This window comes from Crotalus tigris, unplaced genomic scaffold (assembly GCF_016545835.1).
Source record: "Crotalus tigris isolate CLP2741 ecotype Arizona unplaced genomic scaffold, ASM1654583v1 scf7180000018941.1685476, whole genome shotgun sequence".
NCBI classification, from domain to species: domain Eukaryota; kingdom Metazoa; phylum Chordata; class Lepidosauria; order Squamata; family Viperidae; genus Crotalus; species Crotalus tigris.
The window spans coordinates 919,408-938,663 of record NW_024097285.1 but is presented as its reverse complement, the minus strand read 5'-3'; the positions used below and the strand labels follow the sequence as shown (position 1 = coordinate 938,663).

The 19,256-nt window shown below is 35.8% G+C and overlaps 1 protein-coding gene across 9 annotated transcripts in view; it reads left to right on the top strand.

Annotated features, from left to right (window-relative positions):
• Nucleotides 1-2,075: 2,075 nt before the first annotated feature.
• Nucleotides 2,076-19,256, top strand: part of THADA (THADA armadillo repeat containing) — a 136,536-nt gene continuing 119,355 nt past the window's right edge. For 2 of the 9 annotated variants that reach the window (XR_005558474.1, XM_039357755.1), the window contains exons 1-16: nucleotides 2,076-2,168; nucleotides 4,533-4,606; nucleotides 4,714-4,810; nucleotides 5,523-5,617; nucleotides 7,197-7,327; nucleotides 8,110-8,258; nucleotides 8,351-8,383; nucleotides 9,343-9,391; nucleotides 9,763-9,953; nucleotides 10,634-10,728; nucleotides 11,698-11,918; nucleotides 13,802-14,493; nucleotides 15,199-15,350; nucleotides 15,432-15,587; nucleotides 15,767-15,889; nucleotides 18,651-18,774. Coding sequence is in view for 8 of the 9 variants with exons in the window: in XM_039357755.1 (XP_039213689.1) it covers nucleotides 4,735-4,810; nucleotides 5,523-5,617; nucleotides 7,197-7,327; nucleotides 8,110-8,258; nucleotides 8,351-8,383; nucleotides 9,343-9,391; nucleotides 9,763-9,953; nucleotides 10,634-10,728; nucleotides 11,698-11,918; nucleotides 13,802-14,493; nucleotides 15,199-15,350; nucleotides 15,432-15,587; nucleotides 15,767-15,889; nucleotides 18,651-18,774 (2,287 nt within the window). In the remaining variant the exon portion in view is untranslated. Of the gene's footprint in view, nucleotides 2,169-4,532; nucleotides 4,607-4,713; nucleotides 4,811-5,522; nucleotides 5,618-7,196; nucleotides 7,328-8,109; nucleotides 8,259-8,350; nucleotides 8,384-9,342; nucleotides 9,392-9,762; nucleotides 9,954-10,633; nucleotides 10,729-11,697; nucleotides 11,919-13,801; nucleotides 14,494-15,198; nucleotides 15,351-15,431; nucleotides 15,588-15,766; nucleotides 15,890-18,650; nucleotides 18,775-19,256 lie in introns of those variants that run through there. The other 7 variants (XM_039357754.1, XM_039357752.1, XM_039357750.1 and 4 more) reach the window with 7 other exon arrangements.

Sequence of the window (19,256 nt, the reverse complement as noted above, 5' to 3'; positions counted from 1 at the left end):
GACTGATTCAAAGTCATTCAGCTGGCTTTTATGCCTAAGGCAGGACCAGAATAATACAATAATACAAACTATTACTGAGACATTTGAATAAGGCAGTGGTTCTCAAATAGTGGGGCGGGCCCCCCAGGGGGGGCGCGAGGCTCCGTAAAGGGGGGCTCGTTTGACCTCGGCAAATACTGTCATATTGGACGCACGTGACACACGCAAAGGACCCGACTGGATAGACAGTCACGCGGAGGGGCGCGAAATGTTTTCTTCTTCCTAGGGGGGGCATGACAGAAAATAATTGAGAACCACTGGAATAAGGTAATAAGGTAAAGGTAAATAAGAAACAGTTGACATAGGCATTTGCAGACTTGTGTGGCTTGGTTCCATTCCATTTTAATAATACTTCTTACATCTTAATTAAGCATCACTTCCTTAACTAAGTTGTAAATAAGTTGGCTTAAAATGTATACCTTTATTTAATGGCTAAAATGAAAAACAAAATGCACCTCATTAAAAGGGAGCCCTAATATCTATTTTAAATGGACTCCAGAAGATGGTAGAGGACAGGAAGACCTGGAGAAACGTTGTCCATGGGGTCGCGATGGGTCGGACACAACTTCGCAATTAACAACAACAAAATATCTATTAAATACAAGAGAACAAAGAGGGTTACAAGAATCTTATCCACCTTGGACAGAATACCAGAACTAATTGAAAATAAGTCTCTTTGGGTTATAATACAATAGGACTTAACAGTATTAAGCAAGAACCACGGTTGATATCTAGTGTTCAGATTCATAACCTTCACTAAGCCAAAACATTTGCTCATTCGTGGCCAAGTATTTTGTGAAACCGGTCATCATACTACATAAAAAAGTAGTTTATTATTCTCTATAACAGTGGTGGCAAATCTATGGCACAGGTGCTAGAGGCGGCACTCTGAGCCCCCTCTGTGGGCACGCATGCCGTTGCCCAGTCCTAGGCCTTCAGCTGGGTTTTATGAAATCTTTTTGCTTTAGGTCTCCACCGCCATGTGCAAAAAAAATAAAATAAAAAAATTCAATCAGTCAATTTCAATCTCTTGCGGGGGGAAAAAAAAAATCTTGCAAAGTTGGAATTGATTGATTGAACTTTTTAGTCCCACCCAGTCTGCTGTTATCACTGCAGCCACACCCAGTCAATGGGCCCCACCCAGTCAATGGGCCACACCCACCTGGCACTCTACAATGCATAAGTGGATTTGGGGTTGCAGTTTGGGCACTCAGTGTCTAAAAGGTTCGCCATCACTGCTCTACAAACTTCAATGATGGTACTTTATTCAGTAAAAGTGATTTGCGCTGATGTGCGATACAGCCAGCAAAAGGCTGTTCCAAATGGGTGAAACAGGATGGTGCTCTAGCCGGCACCCTCGCTGAATTCATTGAAACATAAGGCTGCTTGCTCTTTTAAGATCCATTCCGGTTTGTAGGATTTACTTTGCACCAAGGAGACTGACCTATATTAAGTACAGGATCTGATCTGAGGTTCGTTACAAACTCAACGCCATCGCAACAAGCGCAGAATTAATATTCTCGATCGCAGCATTAATATTACACCAATAAAGGAGAATATTTGTAGCTCAGGGTTGAAATGAGGGGATCCTTGTACTCTCTGAGCTTGGTTGTCTTCTTGCTGATGTTTCAAATACCCAAACGAGGTAACATCATCAATGACTAGTACTAATGTTACTTAGTGTGATCATGAAACATCTGCAAAAAAACAACCAAGCTCAGAGAAGATCAAGGACCCCTCAGTACTATATTGTAGTACTGCATCATTAATCCCATTGAGATTTAAACTGCGGGGTGATAAGCAAGCGCGGAACCCCAACAAGGCAACCTCCAACAGCCCAAAATCCCACCCCTTCTTCAAATCCCTACCGCGAGAGCCGATCTCTCGCTCTCTTTTTTGATTGGCGGGTGAAGCCGTCAGAGAGCCGTGGAGGCTGGACGAGCCTAAACAGAGGAGTCGCGTGCTCGTACGCCGTTCAACGCGACCCTTTCTCTCGTCTCAAGAAAAAGACGTAGCCGGCTGGGCTGCCCTTTCTTCAACTGCGCCCATGCCCCGCCCTTTTCGGCGGAGAGGCGGAGTTAGCAACCGGCTGTAGAGAGAAGGAGATCATGGCAAGGCCTGTCCGGAGGGTAAGTGTTGGGGGGCGCTTGCTGAACGGGATGTGAGCGAAACACGCCTTTCCTTTATATGGGTTCTGTTCTAAGCAAGTGCTCGCCTGATGTACTGTGCCGCAGAGTAGCTCATCGCTCTGTAGCACGTGAGGTTCTCGAACTCTGGATCAGTGAAGCGTGCAAACGATGCCTAGCTGCAATATGTCCTCTGAATGTAGCCTTTGCCTTTGACAAGAGTCAAGTGTATGGAGTGCGGAGCTCTTTCACGGTTACATCTGTAGCGGCGGGACATCTTTGGTATAGCCTGGAATGGATCCAATACGCTGTCAACAAAAAGAAATGCAGGCATATTTGGAGCCACGAGGCGTAAATGACCGCTGTCCTTTTCATGATAGTTTAGCACACAAACCAAAACAAAGTATTTACCTTCAGAAGAAGATAAGATAATGTCATTTTTTTACTGTGAGCACACTGGCCCACATTAAAAATGAAATTTTGTTGCCTGCTCTCAAAAGAAAGTATGTATCTTACCCATACGTACACGTAACACACACATACACATGTTACGCACACACACCACTCCATTTTGAACACATAGTCGAAAGAGGAAACTTGAGAGTTCACAAGATTGATGTTATATGGGGCACAGAAACCACAGTTTCTGATAAACTAAGAAACAAAAACAAAAAATCCCCCAAGTTTTCTAAAATGGGAAAAGGGGCTTCTAACACAACCCACCCCCACTTTATCACAAAGAATGGGATCAGGAAGATTAAGGTTTAGAATGGGTTTTTGGGTTATACTGAATGTCAGAAATGTCAAACATTTTTAAGATATGTATGAAATAATCGGAAAATAACTGAACTGCTAGCCTTACGTCATTTTTTTGAGTGGCTACCATTGAAACAGTTACAACTGCCTTTCTCAAATGATAGCATGAAATATTTTTAAAGCTTTATAGTCTCTTGACATGTTATATCCTACTTTCCAACATTGGCTTTATTCCATATATTTCTGGAGAGAAGTCAGGTGCTAGTCAACATGGTGCTTTGCTAGCTTTTGGTTAAGGTCAGCAGCCTTGCTCCATTTTGTTTTAAGTAGAGTTTGTCTCTTGTAGAACTCACATGAATTCAAGAACATTTGAACTAGGAGACTATAACAAGAGAAATTAACCTTTGCTGTGTTTCCAGCACAATAGCCACAACAGAAATAATATCTAATATTTTTGCATCTCTTTCTGGTACCTGCGTTATGTATCAAGGTTGCTTGATGGGAAACTAGTTTCTTTCTATCCCTTGGTTTTACATGGTCATAATTATATTATTTTTCCATTATTTTTGTAATGTATTTTGTGCATGCATTTGGGGTGTTCGTCAGATAGTACAGGTAGTCCTTGTGTAATGACCACTTTGTTCAGTGACTGAAGTTGTGATGGTTTTGAATGAATTGTACTTATGACTGACAATCAGCTCACATTTAACAATGGTTGCTTGCAGCATCTTGCAATCATGTGACCACCATTTGTGACCTTCCCTGCTGGCTTCCCACAAGCAAAGTCATGCGGAAGCCAGCAGGGAAAAGTCACATTCCAGTAAGCCATTCACACGTTTCCCTGCCCAGCAGCCGCCACTCCCAGTGCTGCTATGCCTTGCAGGCTATCTTACCCCCTCCTCTGGCTGGCAGCAGCCACTTACTTGCCTGACAGCCTGCTTGTAAACCACGGACTCAATTAATGACTAACAATCTTTGTTTAGTGCTAATCTTTGTTTATAGGCAGCAGGAAGTGCTGGGATTGCCTTTGCTAAGTTATGCAGTCATGTGATGTCTCACTTATAACTGTTTCCCGTAGTGATGGAAACTCTGGTCCCAATTATTCCCATTAAATGAGGACTATCTTTATATCAAATGATAGCCTCTACATCACCAGTGCTATACTTGATTGTGACGTATCATGACATTTTTTGCCTTTGTGGAGCCAGGGTGGGCATGGCCTGAGTGTGATGCATCCGGCCCATGGGCTGCCAGCTTGACATCCGTGCTCTATATCATGAAACAGGAAGAAATAGTAATGTAGAAAAAAGGTAGAAATGAAATGCTATGGCATAAATCATAAAACATGATATTTCCAAACTGTACATAGAGAAATAAAACAAGATAACATGTAGGCTTTCCTTCTAGGGGGAACTTGTTAATAAGTATTTGTTAAACCTGAAATTAGGTAATCTGTATTGATTAGTTTTGTTACAATATTGCTCATGTGGATTTACTCTCAGGAAAATATTTCAGAAGTAAGATGCTGATTCCTCATCTGGAATCTTGGCTTTAAATTTCTGACTGCTGGACCTTTGCGGATTTTGTTTTGATTGAGTTTGTGTATTTCAGGTGGAAATAGTGGCTAATGAAGTCTGAATGAAAATCTTGCCTAAACCCTTTTCTCCAGAGTATATAGAAATAAGGTAGACAAAGATTTTGCAAAGTATAAGTCTGAATTAAAAAGACTTCATTTTTAAATTTTGTATTTAAACCAATGTCCTAATATATCAAATATATTATTCTTTAATAGGTAATTCTTTAATCTACCAAAATGGTTTTAAAGAAGAAGAAAGAAATTCAGGTTGATAGCTTTGTTCTTGAATACCAACAGCTTGAAAGACTTCGCTGTAAGTATAATTAAGTTGCTTAATTTGTCTCTGTAGATATAATTTAGTGGTGCTATAATGATTTTTTTTAAACTAATTTCCCTTGTGGGTACATTTTGAATTAAAGATGAGAATATCAGCCCTTTTGCGTCTACATGTCTATATGCTTTTTCTACCCCAATTTGAAAAAAAAGATTTTCTTCAGTGAAAAGCAAATTAGAGAAATTATAAAATGTGTGATGTTAAAAAAATGTTCTGTATTAAAGATTTGCTTGAAATGCCCTTCCGACTTTCTGGTTTTCTGAAGCAGGTTGGTCATTCAGCTTTGAATGGGCTATTTATATTAGTAATGAACAAGTCTCGCTCAATATTGTATTGCACTTAAGTTCTATTTCTTAAGGGTAACATTTGGACAATCAGTTCTGTTCTATCTGAATTGAAGTGCTGTTTGCAAAGGAGTGATGTCATAGGGAGCATACATGCTCAACAATACCTATGCTGTTGTTATCTGGATCATTTATATCCTCAACATTAATAGCAGTGATTAGTTATTTGATTTGTGCTGAATTCTACACTGTTCAGGTGGGTTTATTCTCAAGAAACTGTTCAGGAAAATAAGGTCATGAAAAGGTGTACTGTTTGAATGCAGCCCTGTATAAGGGAGGAGTAGGGAATAGCTTTTGTCATGTAGACTATTGAACTATTAAAACATTTTTGCTTTCTAAATGCGCAGCTTTTGCAGATGATGAAGGACAAAACCTGGCTTCTCTATTATTGCAGTGTGCACAGTTGACAGATGGCATTCAGCAAATTAATTTGATCAAACAGGTTTGATTTTAATTATACTAGTAAAAAGAATAACATGGAATTAGGTTAAATGCATGCTATATAGTCTTATTTACATACAAATAAAAAATGAGCACAGTTGTGCACATGAATTTCACTTTGGCCATGTTCTTTATCCTTCCTACAAATGAGAAAATCAAATTGTTATTCCTTAACATTTATTTAATGCTAGATCATGTATTTGTTTAATTTAAGAGCTACATCCAGCATTGCATGACTAGACTTTGCTGATGACATAGAGCATCCTGTTGGTTTTTTATCTCAGTATTGACTTAAGAATCTTCCCAGTCTTTAATCTGGAATGCACATTAGTGGTGCCAGGAAGTGAGAGGAATCTGTTTTTTATTCTTTGTGGGACACCATTGTTGGATCCAATTATTACTCTACAATTTAAAATAGAGTGGTGGATACAAATGTTACTTTAAAACAGTGAATACTGTTTATAAGTTCATACTTATGTACTGTTACTATTGCAAGATATATTATCTTACTGTTAAATGTTGTCACCTAGTGGAAACTTTCAAATGTGCTTTTTTCATAGCTATTTGGAAAGATCATTTGGAATAGTCTCCCATCCAAGATTCAAGGGGACTGTTTCCTTTTAGCTTTCTGAAAGGCCATGAAGATCTTGGTTTTTATTCCAAACATGGTCTAGGATGGGTTTGAGTCAAGTAGTTAACAATGTAGGAGGTTCTATTTCCTTGGGGGAGAGGATATGATGTATTTTAATATTATTATTTGCTGTGAACTGCCTAGGATGTGAGATAGACAAATTAGCCCAGTAAGAAAGTAAGTTATTTTCTATGCTGATTAGCAGCTAATTTCATATTAGAGATGTTTAATAGAATTACCTATATGCCTGAAAATGCAAGGCATTTGATTCATGAATTGCAAGAATAAAAGTCAAGAAGGAGCAGTATTTCATCTTTTAAGATTATCCAAATCATTATGTAGTCTGACCTTCCCCAGCCTGGCACTTTCCAAGTATGTTGGAACTATAGCTTCCATAGTAGTCACTGTTGAAATGGTTGCTTCAGCAAAGTTGAAGGATATCTACTTGGGAAAGGCTGATAAATATGAATAGCAAAATCAAATTTGTTAATTTGTGTGAATTATAGTGACTGGTGGAAAAGATGAAACCAGTAAGAAACATAAGGTTATTTTCATGCTTGGAAGAATTCTGATAAAAGTGTTAAATTAATATTAAGAATTTAAAAAGTAAAAGATTATATCCTGACTTTATGTTCAATAAAATTAAGAATGATATCCAAGGGGTTGGGAGACAGATGGAAATTTACACAGAAGGGATTAGAAATAAATATCCTAAAATGGTTCTGAAATAAATAAGGGTAGAACAGTGACCTGGAGTTTCCCATACTCTAATGTTTTGTTGCAGGTTATGTTTCTATTATACATTCTGTTTTGCATTCTGTTAATACATACTGTGCTTCTTACTGACTTTTACATAAACCTGATATATACATTACACACAACACACAAACACCTATGTATATTTTGAAAAAAATGCAAGTTACATTATTTTTATTTTTGTCATCTGTAGATTGTGCCTTTACTGGAGAAGATGGACTCCACGTCTTCATGTAATAACATGGTTAAAAGTTGTTTAGATATTTTGGGGATAACATTCTTATCTTTGGATATAAAGAACCCTTTGAAAAAAGTCCTAGCAAGGTATTAGTTAAATGTTATACTAAGAAAGTGCTTCATGTTTCTGTGATGGTCTTCAGGGGAACATGGATATTGAGAAAATGAATGATATAAATGGTGGTGGACTTTATATGACATAAAAGATTTTGTATGAGATATAAATTTTAGAAATGATTAAAACAGTCATATTCATTGAGATGTTCTAAGCATTCTTGACTTTATAATCCTATTCTTTACCTTCAGTCTTTATTGATATGTGTTGAAATGTACTCACTAAATCTTAAAGGTAGAGATATTACGTGTGATGTAGTAATACAAACCTTAGTTAAAGAATTTTGTGATATTCAGCAAATAACGAATGTAGGTGAATATACGTGTCCCAGGATAATGTTGCAGGATCCAATCTGGGTCCAAGGTTTTTGTCTTCTGAGCTTTTGGACACGTGCTAGAGTCCATCTTTAGGGAATGTCTCTCTAGCTAGCAAATTGCTTGCCTTCAGATAAATTACTGATTATATTTTCAAATCCTCTAATATTTACATTTTTGGGAAAAGTGTAATGGGCTGTGTAATTTCAAAGATGCAAGACAGGAAACATTTGATGAAATGAAATGTTTAACTGAAGATCTGCTTTTTCTGTATATGTTCCATTTTCCTTTGATTTCTTTTGAAGTCTCGTATCGAAACCAGTAACACAAAATAGTGCTGAAGAGATTGTGGTGCTCAGACAGAAACATTTATATGGTTTTTAACTTAAAATTTTTAATATTTACATTTTAATGTGGCAATGCTTTTTTTTTATTTACAGTTGCCTGAATGACCTTCCAGAACTGCTTATAGCAGAAGCTACAGAGAGTTTTGTTGTCTGCCTTAAGGAAGAATTAGCAACTACAAATTTCTCCTGCATTAGAAAAACTATAGATAATCTTGCTTCTTGTGTGGAACTTATAAATATAGGTATGATTCATTTTTAAAATATGTTATATGTTAAAAAAATATTTTTTGATTAGTCAATATAAGATGCTAAAATGTGTACTTGAATTTTTCAGGTAAATCATGTGTGACTATACTATTCAAAGAAGGTAAATGCTTGGTACCTCTTCTTGGGTTGGAATGTTCTGTTAATGAGAGAAAAATATGAGATGAAAATGCTTCATAGTAGTCTCTATAGGAAGCATTTTTCTGTTGCTAAGTTGCTAAAAGCATTTTCTATATCTTGAGATATTACAGTTTTTAAATACTGGAAGGATTTCCTTTCTGAAAATCAGTTGTCTGTCTTCCTGCAGCCAGTTTTAGAGTTCTCAAATTCTGTAGGGAGACACAGGTAGAGATTGTGGGTGGAAGGAAAATACGTATAAGAGGAAATGCTATTGCATGATCTATGTCTGCTTATACAACATTGGATTTTATCTCTTCATAATGGGTAGATTTATAGTAATAGGCAGTCTTTCAGACATTCAGATGCTGTATAACTGTCCTACTACAGGTAGTCCTTGCTTAACAACCATTTGTTCAATGACTGTTCAAAGTTAAGATGGCACTAAGAAAGGAGACTTATGACTGGTCCTCAAAATTGTGGCTGTTGCAGCATCCCTGCAGTCATATGATCGTGATTTGGGCACTTGGCAACCAGGACATACTTACAGTGGTTGCAGCATCCCACAACTTTTGGAGGCTTCACAGCTGCTTCCAACAAGCAAAGTCAATAGAGAAGCCGGAAGAAGTTGCAAGTCATGATCACATGATGTTATGCTTAATGAACTGTGATGATTTGCATAACCACTACTAAGTGGAACTGATATTGTAAGGCAGCACAGTTCTGTGATGTTTTCTGTGATGTGCTCCATAGCAACAGAGTTCCAGGTCACAATTGCAGTTGATAAGTGAGGATTATCTGTATATACAGTACTTGAGCAACATGCGGAACGCTTCACTGAATTCAGTATGGATATTACAGTTGAAGGTTAAGGATGAGGATATTGAAAGCTCTCTCAATTCTCAATTCTAATTTATATGTTTTTTTAAAACTATATTTCCATAGCTCTTCAATTCCTGTTGAAATCTGTACTTAAAATACAAGAAGAAAATCGGTAAGTGCCAGTACTCAAGCTGCAATGTAAAGTGTGAAAAATGTAAAATGCAAACTTAAAGATTATTTGGGAGAATACCTTCTTTTAGCTGTAGCAATCTGATATTTATATACGGCATATTCCTCAAGTTAAAATTTTGCTTTGTTTGGTTTAGTGGTATAAAGTTTATCAAAACAGTTTTGAAATTTAAGTGATAACATTTTTGAATTCTGGTATTTAATCTATTTAGATATTCTGCATATTCTTCCCAACAATTTTGGACTTTTATTCAAGGTTGGGAAAGTTTGCTCCCAAAATCTACTTTGGTGGTTAAAAGACCTCAGAAGCAGATTTGAAATAGTAATTTGTTTTATATATATATCTTTTTAAAGGAAATTTAGTGGAAATCACATTGCTCAAACTCGGTTGATGCATGATTTGCTTATGGGAATTAAAGTTTCCATGACATTGATTCAGAGAGTTCTGGAAAATATACAGAGATGTTTTTGGAAGAAATTGGATTCTCCCATTTGGCAATGTATGTGTGGACTTCTGAACAGCTTTATATGCTTCTTAAACAATGGTAAATAGTTCTAATAATTTAAGTTTTTAAAACTATTTTATTGTTTATTGGTCATTGGCCATTGGCCATTAATAACAAGTCTGAAGAATATGAGATATTTATTTAATGATTTTCACCCCCTCATTTAAAATTTGCTTCATAAGTTTATTTCAAAAGAGAGAGAAAGCTAAACTCAGGAATAAGAATCTTTATATTAAAATAATGTCACTCTTGCTTATTTTTTTTTAACTTGGACTGGATTTAAAAATTTCTATGAATGCAATTCTACTTGCAAAAAGGATACAGGAATACCTTACGTATCAACTATCTTTTTAGTGACTGTTCAAAATTATAATGGTTATAATAAAAGACACCTTTGAAAATCAGTCTTCATAACTAGCAGAATTAATGGAGAATGCAGATGTGAAATTGCATGTTGCTGTCATGTGATGTCTCTTTTAACGACCACTGTGATTGCTTAACAATAGAAGTGATATCATAAGTCTGGCACGGTCGTGTGCTTTTTTGCTTAGTGACTGGAGCGCTTTTTTGCTTAGTGACTGGTATGATTATGAGAATTAGCATGTTAGAGGCAATATAAAAAATATAGTAGGAATTACCTTATTATTTCAGAAAAGCAAGATAGTACTCAAGTACTTTAAACACCATTTATAATTCTAGTATCTTTTTCTTTTATTTAGAAGACCTTCTGCAAACAGTCCAGACTTCAGCGGGATTGGCTGTTGTTCTTTTTATTAAGACTATGTTTGAACCTGTTGAGAGGTTACCTTGCTTGGTTAGTGTGTTTCTTTTGAAAAAAGTAAAAATATGCATAAAATTAATTTTGAATGTGTATTTGAAATATTAAGTTAATTGAAGAAAGAGAAGTAACTGAAAGAGTAGCCATTTCTATATTAGTTAAAAGTTTCATATTTTATGTAAATTCTGCTACAGTGCAATCAGATAACATTTAACTATAAACCGCTTTGGGACAAGATAAAACTTACTTGGAAGTTAATCCCAGTGAATTCACAGGGACAATTATCAGTTGATTTTTAAAAAATTGCAACTATAATTTATTTTTATTTATTATTTTTATTTTATGAGACTTATATACCGCTTTAAGTGCAAGCACTCTCTAAGCGGTGTACACCAGTAAGCAATGTATGTATGTATGTATGTATGTATGTATGTATGTATGTGTGTATATATATATATATATATATATATATATATATATATATATATATATATTTCCATTGCCCCCAACAATCTGGGTCCTCATTTTACCTACCCCGGAAGGATGGAAGGCTGAGTCAACCTTGAGCCGGTGAGATTTGAACCGCTGACCTGCTGAACACAGTCAGCTAAAGTGGCCTGCAGTACTGCACTCTAACTGCTGCGCCACCTCTTGGTCCCACAGATTTACTCAACCTATGGATCTGAATTTTGACAATGAGTAAATGCAATCCTATACAGATTTGGGGATAGCTTATAATGCACCTTGAAAAGGCATGTGCTTGGGGAGTAAAAATTGAGACAAATAGCAATCATAAATACTAGAACAGGACAGCTTTGGAAACATACAGTATGTACTATTTGAAATTTAGCTTCATAATTTCCATTCATTGTCAGGTGTATAAGAAATAACTTGCATTTTGCCAGTTTTGTTGTAAATTCTTGCCTTCCAGTGATCTGGTAAACCATACTTTTTATTTTTTTTCCCCTCTTATATGATAGTTATATTCCATTGCTTTTTTTGCAGATCAGTGACTTGATTTGTGGCTTATTAAATTGTTCTGATGTGCCAAAGTGGTTTGTGGTCAGCTGTGGTGGTCTTTGTACTGCTGAACTTTCTGACTCAGTCCTCCTTTTTCTTTGCCATGGAGCACTTGCTATGTTAGATTGGAAAGATCACAGCATGGAAGAGAATGCAGAGAAACTACTCTTGGATATAGCCTCTGTTTTGCTGACTTTAAGCACACGGTAAAATCTATTTTTTATAGTTTTAATAATATAAATGAAACTCAGATTCTTCATTGACAAGGCTCAACTTGCACTGTAAATCCTATGAATAATGAAATATAACATTAAATAGAATATTTAGAGCCAGTGTGAATTTAGTAATTGAAGTTCTGGTTTAGAAACCAGAACTCTGTGGGTTCTAGACTGCCTTTTGCATGAAAGCTGGCTAGAGAGAGTGTCATAAAATTGTTATTGTAGAGAAAATAGGCAGAAATTATTTGTAAATGCCTCCCCATGGCTACAGTCTTGTGTCTGCCTATCTGGAATTAAGCACTGTTAACTTCATGGGGAAATGGTTTTGTCTAACTAAGACAATGAGGCTGATTTGGCCTATTGTTTTCCTTTCTACCACTTCTTTTCTACAGAGTTCCCTAATCTTCTGAAGTACTTTAGGCAGTCAGAGAGTAAGGAAGAAGAGAGGGAGAGCTGTATCTACACATTAATATTTTTCATTAGCAGCTGTATACAATATAATGCCCCAGCCATGATAGAACAGAGAGTTGCATAAGCATTTTTAAATTTCATCTTCAGCCAGAATTGAACTTGAAATTAGTCTGAAACCAATTTGAAATTATTTTTAGACTGGATAATTTGCTAAACTGGGTAAAAATTTAGAAATATGTAGAATCATATGCTAAAGGGAAACCTTAGAAAAATATATACACCATTTATTATATTTTTTTCAAACATATTTGTCCTGATCTTCTGTTAGAAAAGCTGTCAGAATATGGGCATCTACATTGGGGACAAGGGAGGAGTCAGTTGGTCTTCCAGATTTCAGTTCTTTTTTTTTTTTAAGTGTCAAATTCTAGTCTTTCTAAAGAAGATAAGGTGACAAAGGGTAGATTATGTCAATAAAGCAGTAGTGCAGTATTATGCAATCTCTTGCCAGTTGAATTTTTAAATGGATAAATGAGTGGGCAGACAGGTTAAAGTTGACTGCTGACAAAGCAATACATTAATGACTTAGAGAGTTTTGTTTATGTGTATAGAGTATTAAGCAAAACAAACTTTGCATTTCTGTTTCTTTCTAGATGGGCCCTTTTTCTCATTCTAAGCTGGGTTCTGCATTAATGACCAACTAGGTCTTCATGGAATCACCCAGCTATTGTAGTGCCATAAAAACTGTCCTTATTACTGTTACATGAGCACAATGATATTGGATTTTTGTAGAAAATATCATGTAGTTGGTCAGAAGGTTTTTTTTTTCTCAAGCTGTGTAAAGGACTTTATATTGAATATGCCAAAGTTTTTTTTCTTTCAGCTGTAAAACACAAAATGGGTGGCACTATATAGTTAAATGAAATCGAAAAGTATTTTCTTTAACTTTATTTATTGTCACTTACTTTGTAGAGGCACTTAAGATGGTCCAACTATTGTTTGAACTCCCTTTTTTTACTTACAAGTAGCACCATTACCAACTTACATTAAGCATCAATTTGTTTTCCTTCATCCAGTTTATAGAAGGTACCAGGCATTGCTTTTATGTTTTTAACAGTGTAAATTAGATTCACATTTCCCATTATAGTTTTCCCTACTACTTAGAAATATTTCTGCATCCGAAGAGCAGCTTGCATATATTCTAAAATATATAACCCAGAAAGAGAAAGAAATTGTGAAGAAGAAAGAAAAAAAAATCAAACATTGAGCACAGCTAAAAAAATAATTAAAGTATAAGAAATGGTTTTATTATAAATCAAAAGCTTTCACATCAATGTAAATAAGAGGTGGAATAAGGAGGAAAAAAATCTACATCTGTGACCCTTGACACTTGAGCATTAATACTCAGTTTGTTTTAAAATATGTTCATGTATTTCTGTTATAGTTTACTCTGTTTCTCCAAGGTTAAAAGAGTCTGTAATGGCAGCATCTCTATCCAGAATTCTAGCTATTTGGACCAATGTAGCAATGGATTGTCTTCAATCAAGTTCAAGAACTCTGAAGTTCAATCTCAATGGAAACTCGGAAACCATTGGTAAAATGTTGGACTATGTGTACGCACATTGGGAACATCCACTAGATGCAGTTAGGTACCAGACCAAGCTAATATTTAAAAATCTGCTTCAAATTCATCAGACTGCTGTGAAAGAATCCATAATAAAACCAGACCCTTTCTTCTCAGAATTAACTGAAAGCCTGCTAGGTTTAGAATGGCATGTTAAAGGCAAATATTCATCACTTGGATATCTTGTGGAGTGTATTGGCATTGAAAATCTTTTGGAAATTGACAGAACAATTCCTGTACAAATCTTGGGTGTAATGAATGATCAGTCTTTTGCACCTTATGCAAGTGATTTATTGGAAATCATGTTTGTGAATCACAAGAGGCATCTTATATCCACTTTGGAAAGAAGCACTTGGATTGATAGTTGGCATGAGACATGGGTTTCTCCTCTGCTTTTGATCTTATGTGATGGAAATCCAGAACAAGCCACCTATGTAACAGATTATTACTTACCAAAATTGCTAAAATGTAGCCCAGAAAGTGTGAACTACATGATTAAAATCCTTCAAATTTCAACAGAGTCTAATGTTGGTAAGACCTTTTATCTCATACTGAACATGTTGTAGTATAATGTGTCCATAAATAGGCTGAGTTTGGGGTGATAGTGTTTTTTTAAATTTATTTTTTGAAGGGAATTTGGGGGAGAGTAGAATTCCAAGTTCTTAGATATTTAAAGGATAAGTAAATATGGCTCTTGGTGACTGGGAACATACTTTCGAATTTCTATTCTGAAATATTTCAAATTTCTATTCTGAAATATTTCAATTAATAATACAAATTTTATTTTCTTTATTACAAACTAAGTAAAGTTGGTCATTTCCCCGTTGGATTAGTTTTCTTCATAAACATTATTAAAGATAACCATATTTTTCCCTAACCTTAATAAAAACATGATTTTATTGTTTTTATTGAAACTTTGACTTTCATATTATGAAGGACTTTCATATTATTTCATAGAATGTCTTCCAGTCAGTAGAATAGCCATGTCTTTGGTCAAATTCAAATGATTGCTTTATAAGCTGTTCCTTTCCAATAAAGCATTTTTATATTTATATGGCCTTAATATTTAAATGCCATGATAATGCTTGTAATATGGAGTCACATCTGTGTGTATCATACAAATTAAGCTAGATTAATCTGTTTGGCGGAAATGATCTTTATGGGCATGCTTAGCTGAGAAGGAAATGAGTGACTAACCATTATCTTTGTTAATTGGAATTTATGTATTTTATTAAGGATCTTTCAAAACCAGAGGAGCTCTTGGAGCCCTGATGGCATGCTTGAGAACGGCCAGGGCTCATGGGCACTTGCAGTTTGCAATCATACTACAAGACGGCCTTGTGCCTGTGAGCTGTATAAAACAAGGTTTGGTTCACCAACACGATGAGGTACCTCTCTCAACGTTTGAAATGTTAGAGTTAATGTTTCAGAGAAACCAGATAATTAAAAATTTGCTTCTAATTTTAAAGGTCCGAATAGATGCTTTGGGTTTACTATGTGAAAGTCACCGTAGCACAGAAGTAATTTCCATAGAAGAAATGCAACTGATACAGTTTTTTATTAGATACAACTTGAACAACCAATCAGCAGCAGTGAGGCAACAGATTTGTTCGTTACTGAAAAAGGTAATTTTAAAATGTGAATGTAAAACATACTCTTGTTTCTCAAAATGCTATAAGGAAATGCAATACAAATGAAATTCCATGAAGTCTTTATTGATTTTTTAAATATGTAAACTAATTTGTAATGCCATTTTTTATCTTTTTAATTGAATTCTATTTTGTTTTTGGTTTTTTAAAAAAAGCTCTTCTGCCGGATATATGAAAGCTCCCAGGCAATTCATAAAATGCAGCAATTGAAGTCTAAACAAGGTCTAATTAATCAATCACTTATATGGGATCCACCTACAACTTTGCAACAGTATCAAGTAGGTTTTGTAAATTGCTCTAATCTAAATAATTAATATTTTTGTGTAAATTTCAAATATTTCAGTAACCACAGAAGAGGAAAGTAAAATAAGCAGTTGATTTTCTGTGATTTATAAAATTAAGGTATGAGATAGAAAAAAAAGTCATGTAAAATTATCTTACTCTAACATAAAGGAAATGAACTTAATTCAGTATTGACTGTGCTTGCCTTTTAAAATATTTCATAATGTGTTCTGTCCTAAACTGAGTCTTATGCTACATGTACAAAACTAAACTGGGTCTTATGCTACATGTACAAAGCATTTGAGCTTTCACAGGCCTGAAGACACAGGATAGAATCAATCAACTATATTGCTGGAGTAGATTTGAACCATTAAACAATGTGTATTATGTGCACATTGAAATTGTGCACATTGAAATTGAAAAGTATAGAAAATTCTTGTCTATGAATGTGATGTTTTTAGTAAGTTTTTATTGTTCATTTTTATTCCTGGAAAGTGATATTAATTCTTGTACTCTTTTCTTGAAAAGAAATCTGGGTGCTCACAGCTGAAATATAGATTGGTATTGATAGAATATACACATAATGCAGGACAGGCAGTCAGCTTGTTAGTTATGCTGTGATATCATAGAAGGCTCTCTGGCAGTGTTTCTCAACCTTGACAATTTTCAGGTATGTGGATTTCAACTCCCAGAATTCCACAGCCAGCAATGCTGGCTGTGGAATTCTGGGAGTTGAAGTCCACATGCCTTAAAATTGTCAAGGTTGAGAAACACTGCTATGGTGCATGCAAACTGAAGTTTTATTTAGGGTTAGCACCAAAAATTGCTGAATTATATCATGCTTAAAAGATAAAAATATACCATATAAGTATTTGTGTATGTTCTAATAGAAAGCATGTGTCATTGATCGGAGGAAATTGTTCAACAAAAAATGCACTTCTGTGTCAGGACCAACTCCGTGTTAGTACAAGGTAAAAAGAAAGAAACTGACTAGAGGTGACCATCAAACATCATGATAGCCTCAGTAAAGCACTTCTGGCTACTGTAAAAGTTGCAGAAGCCCTTCCCCCATTCAGTCATGTGACCACATTTTGGGCACTTGTCAACTGGCTTGCATTTACAAACAATTGCAAAGCACCCTATGATCATGTGATTGCCATTTGCAATCTTCTCTGCTGGCTTCCCTATAAAATCAAAGGGGAAGCCGGCAGGGAAGGTTGCAAGAGTGGGGAGGACAGGACAGAAGGAAGCTGAAAACAACCTCTCAAGGATTTTTTCCTCCATGCATGGAGGGAAGCTGAAATCTTTTGGTGGGCTGCAGGAACATTTGAAAGTGAAAGAGCTGAAGCAGGCAGCCTTTTCATTCTGTCCATTTAGTGACCTGGGAGGTCACTTAATGATTGCAACCAGGAATGTTGGGATTGTTGTTAAGTGCAGAAGTCATGTGGGTGTCTCGCTTAACAACCACTTTACTCAACAACCAAGATTCCATTTACAATTTTGGTTGTAAGTTGCAGAGTCCCTGTATACTCTGCAATTTCATCTTTGCTGCTCTGTTTATTCAGGCTTTTTGAAAAGAAAAGAACAAAATATATAGGTACTCCATATAGATGGCTAATTTAAGTGAATGGATTTCAAAATCAGTTTTGCAAAATTTACCTTTTTATTGTGCAGGAATTTACATGTCAGTTTTTCTAAATTGGTGAAAAAGTCTTCTTTCTATTGCTTAAGCTTTCTAGTTAGCTAGTTCTAAAATCAAGATTTAGGCAATCCATCTTTCGAGGACCAGGTAGAACCTTCAGGTTATCAGAATGGGACAGCTGAGTAGAGAAGCTAATTTTACCTTAGACTAGGAAAAGTTAAAATGCATAAGCTGTTCACTCAATGGCTGAGTTCATAAAACTTGCTTACAACATTAATGATGGGAGCAGCATTTTATATGTACCTGGTAATCTACTGTAGCTACCGCTAGGCTAGGAAAATAGTGGTCAACCCATCTTCCCCAAGGCACACGTTGTTGAAATCAGCTGTGGGATAGTGTCTAAGATACTTATTCCTCCAAGAAAAAGTGACGGAGCTGTGGACTTTCTAAGAGTAGGGCACTGCACTGAAGAATTTACATAATTTGGCAGCTGCAGAATGTACCTCTCAAACTCTGATGAGATGGGGCGCCTTAACTGTGACCACTATTGCGTGCTCTGCCAGTGGACTCAGTGAAGGCTTGTCCACATTCTGCTGACACAAAGGCTGATAAGAGAACCATGGAAGACTCATGGATAATTTGTATTCTCCAGAATAGCAGGCCTTGACCTAGTTATTGTGTTATAGGATCAGAGGATAAGGAGGGATGATTTGGTTGATGTGTAAGTGAACCAGGACACCAAGAATTTTTCACACATAGATTTCAAATATATGGTATTATTAGGTATAAGCAACCAGATCTACTCATGAATAGCCTCAGGCTGAAACTTCATTGTTTATCACCTATGTCACAAGAATCTCAGCAGACTGCTTGCCTTCTCCTGGGAGCTCCAGATAAGACTTCATGAATTTTGGGGGGAGGTCATGCTTATACCATTTGCAGTTTACAATGACTTCAACCTTGGCTCACTTGGCCCCTCTCTCCAGCCTAACTGAGAGTTTCCCCACAATAGTCTACATATATGCATAGATTAAAAACATGTATTCCTCTTTCCAAAGGAAAATTGTATTTGATCATTATCGCAGGTAAAAATGTAATTACTGCTTTATCTTTAGGATTTCATCTCTTCCATCTGCAGTATACTTTTTGAATCCTTGTTTCCTGGTTCATCCCATTCAAGCAGATTTACTGCACTGACTCTTTTGGGAACAATAGCTGACATATTTCCTAATTCAGAAGGTAGGTTACCTTAAAGAACAGAATCATATTAAAATGATTTTACAGGAAATACTTAAGTTAATGTAAGTTTTAAAATATTTTTTCATATCAAAAATAAAATTGTTAAAGGATAAGAATATTTTTATATTAGATCAGCGGCTCCCAGCCTTTTCTATATCCCTCACTCCTAGAACGCTTCTGATACATTCTCGCACCCCTTACAAAAGTTTGAAATAATGGCAATGAATTATGCATATACACTATAATTTTGAAAACCCAAGTTTTCACACCCACTGCAATATCATCTTGCACCCGCAGGGGGTATGAGCACCCCCGGTTGGGAACCCCTGTATTAGATTATAAGAACTATGTTTGGATGATATAATGTTACTACCTGTAGTTATAAACATGCTGGAGGGTCCCTTCCTTAAATAACATAGCTGGTATGGTTTAAGTTGCTCTTTTATGCACTTAAAAGTGATGACTGCTTTCATCAGAAACAA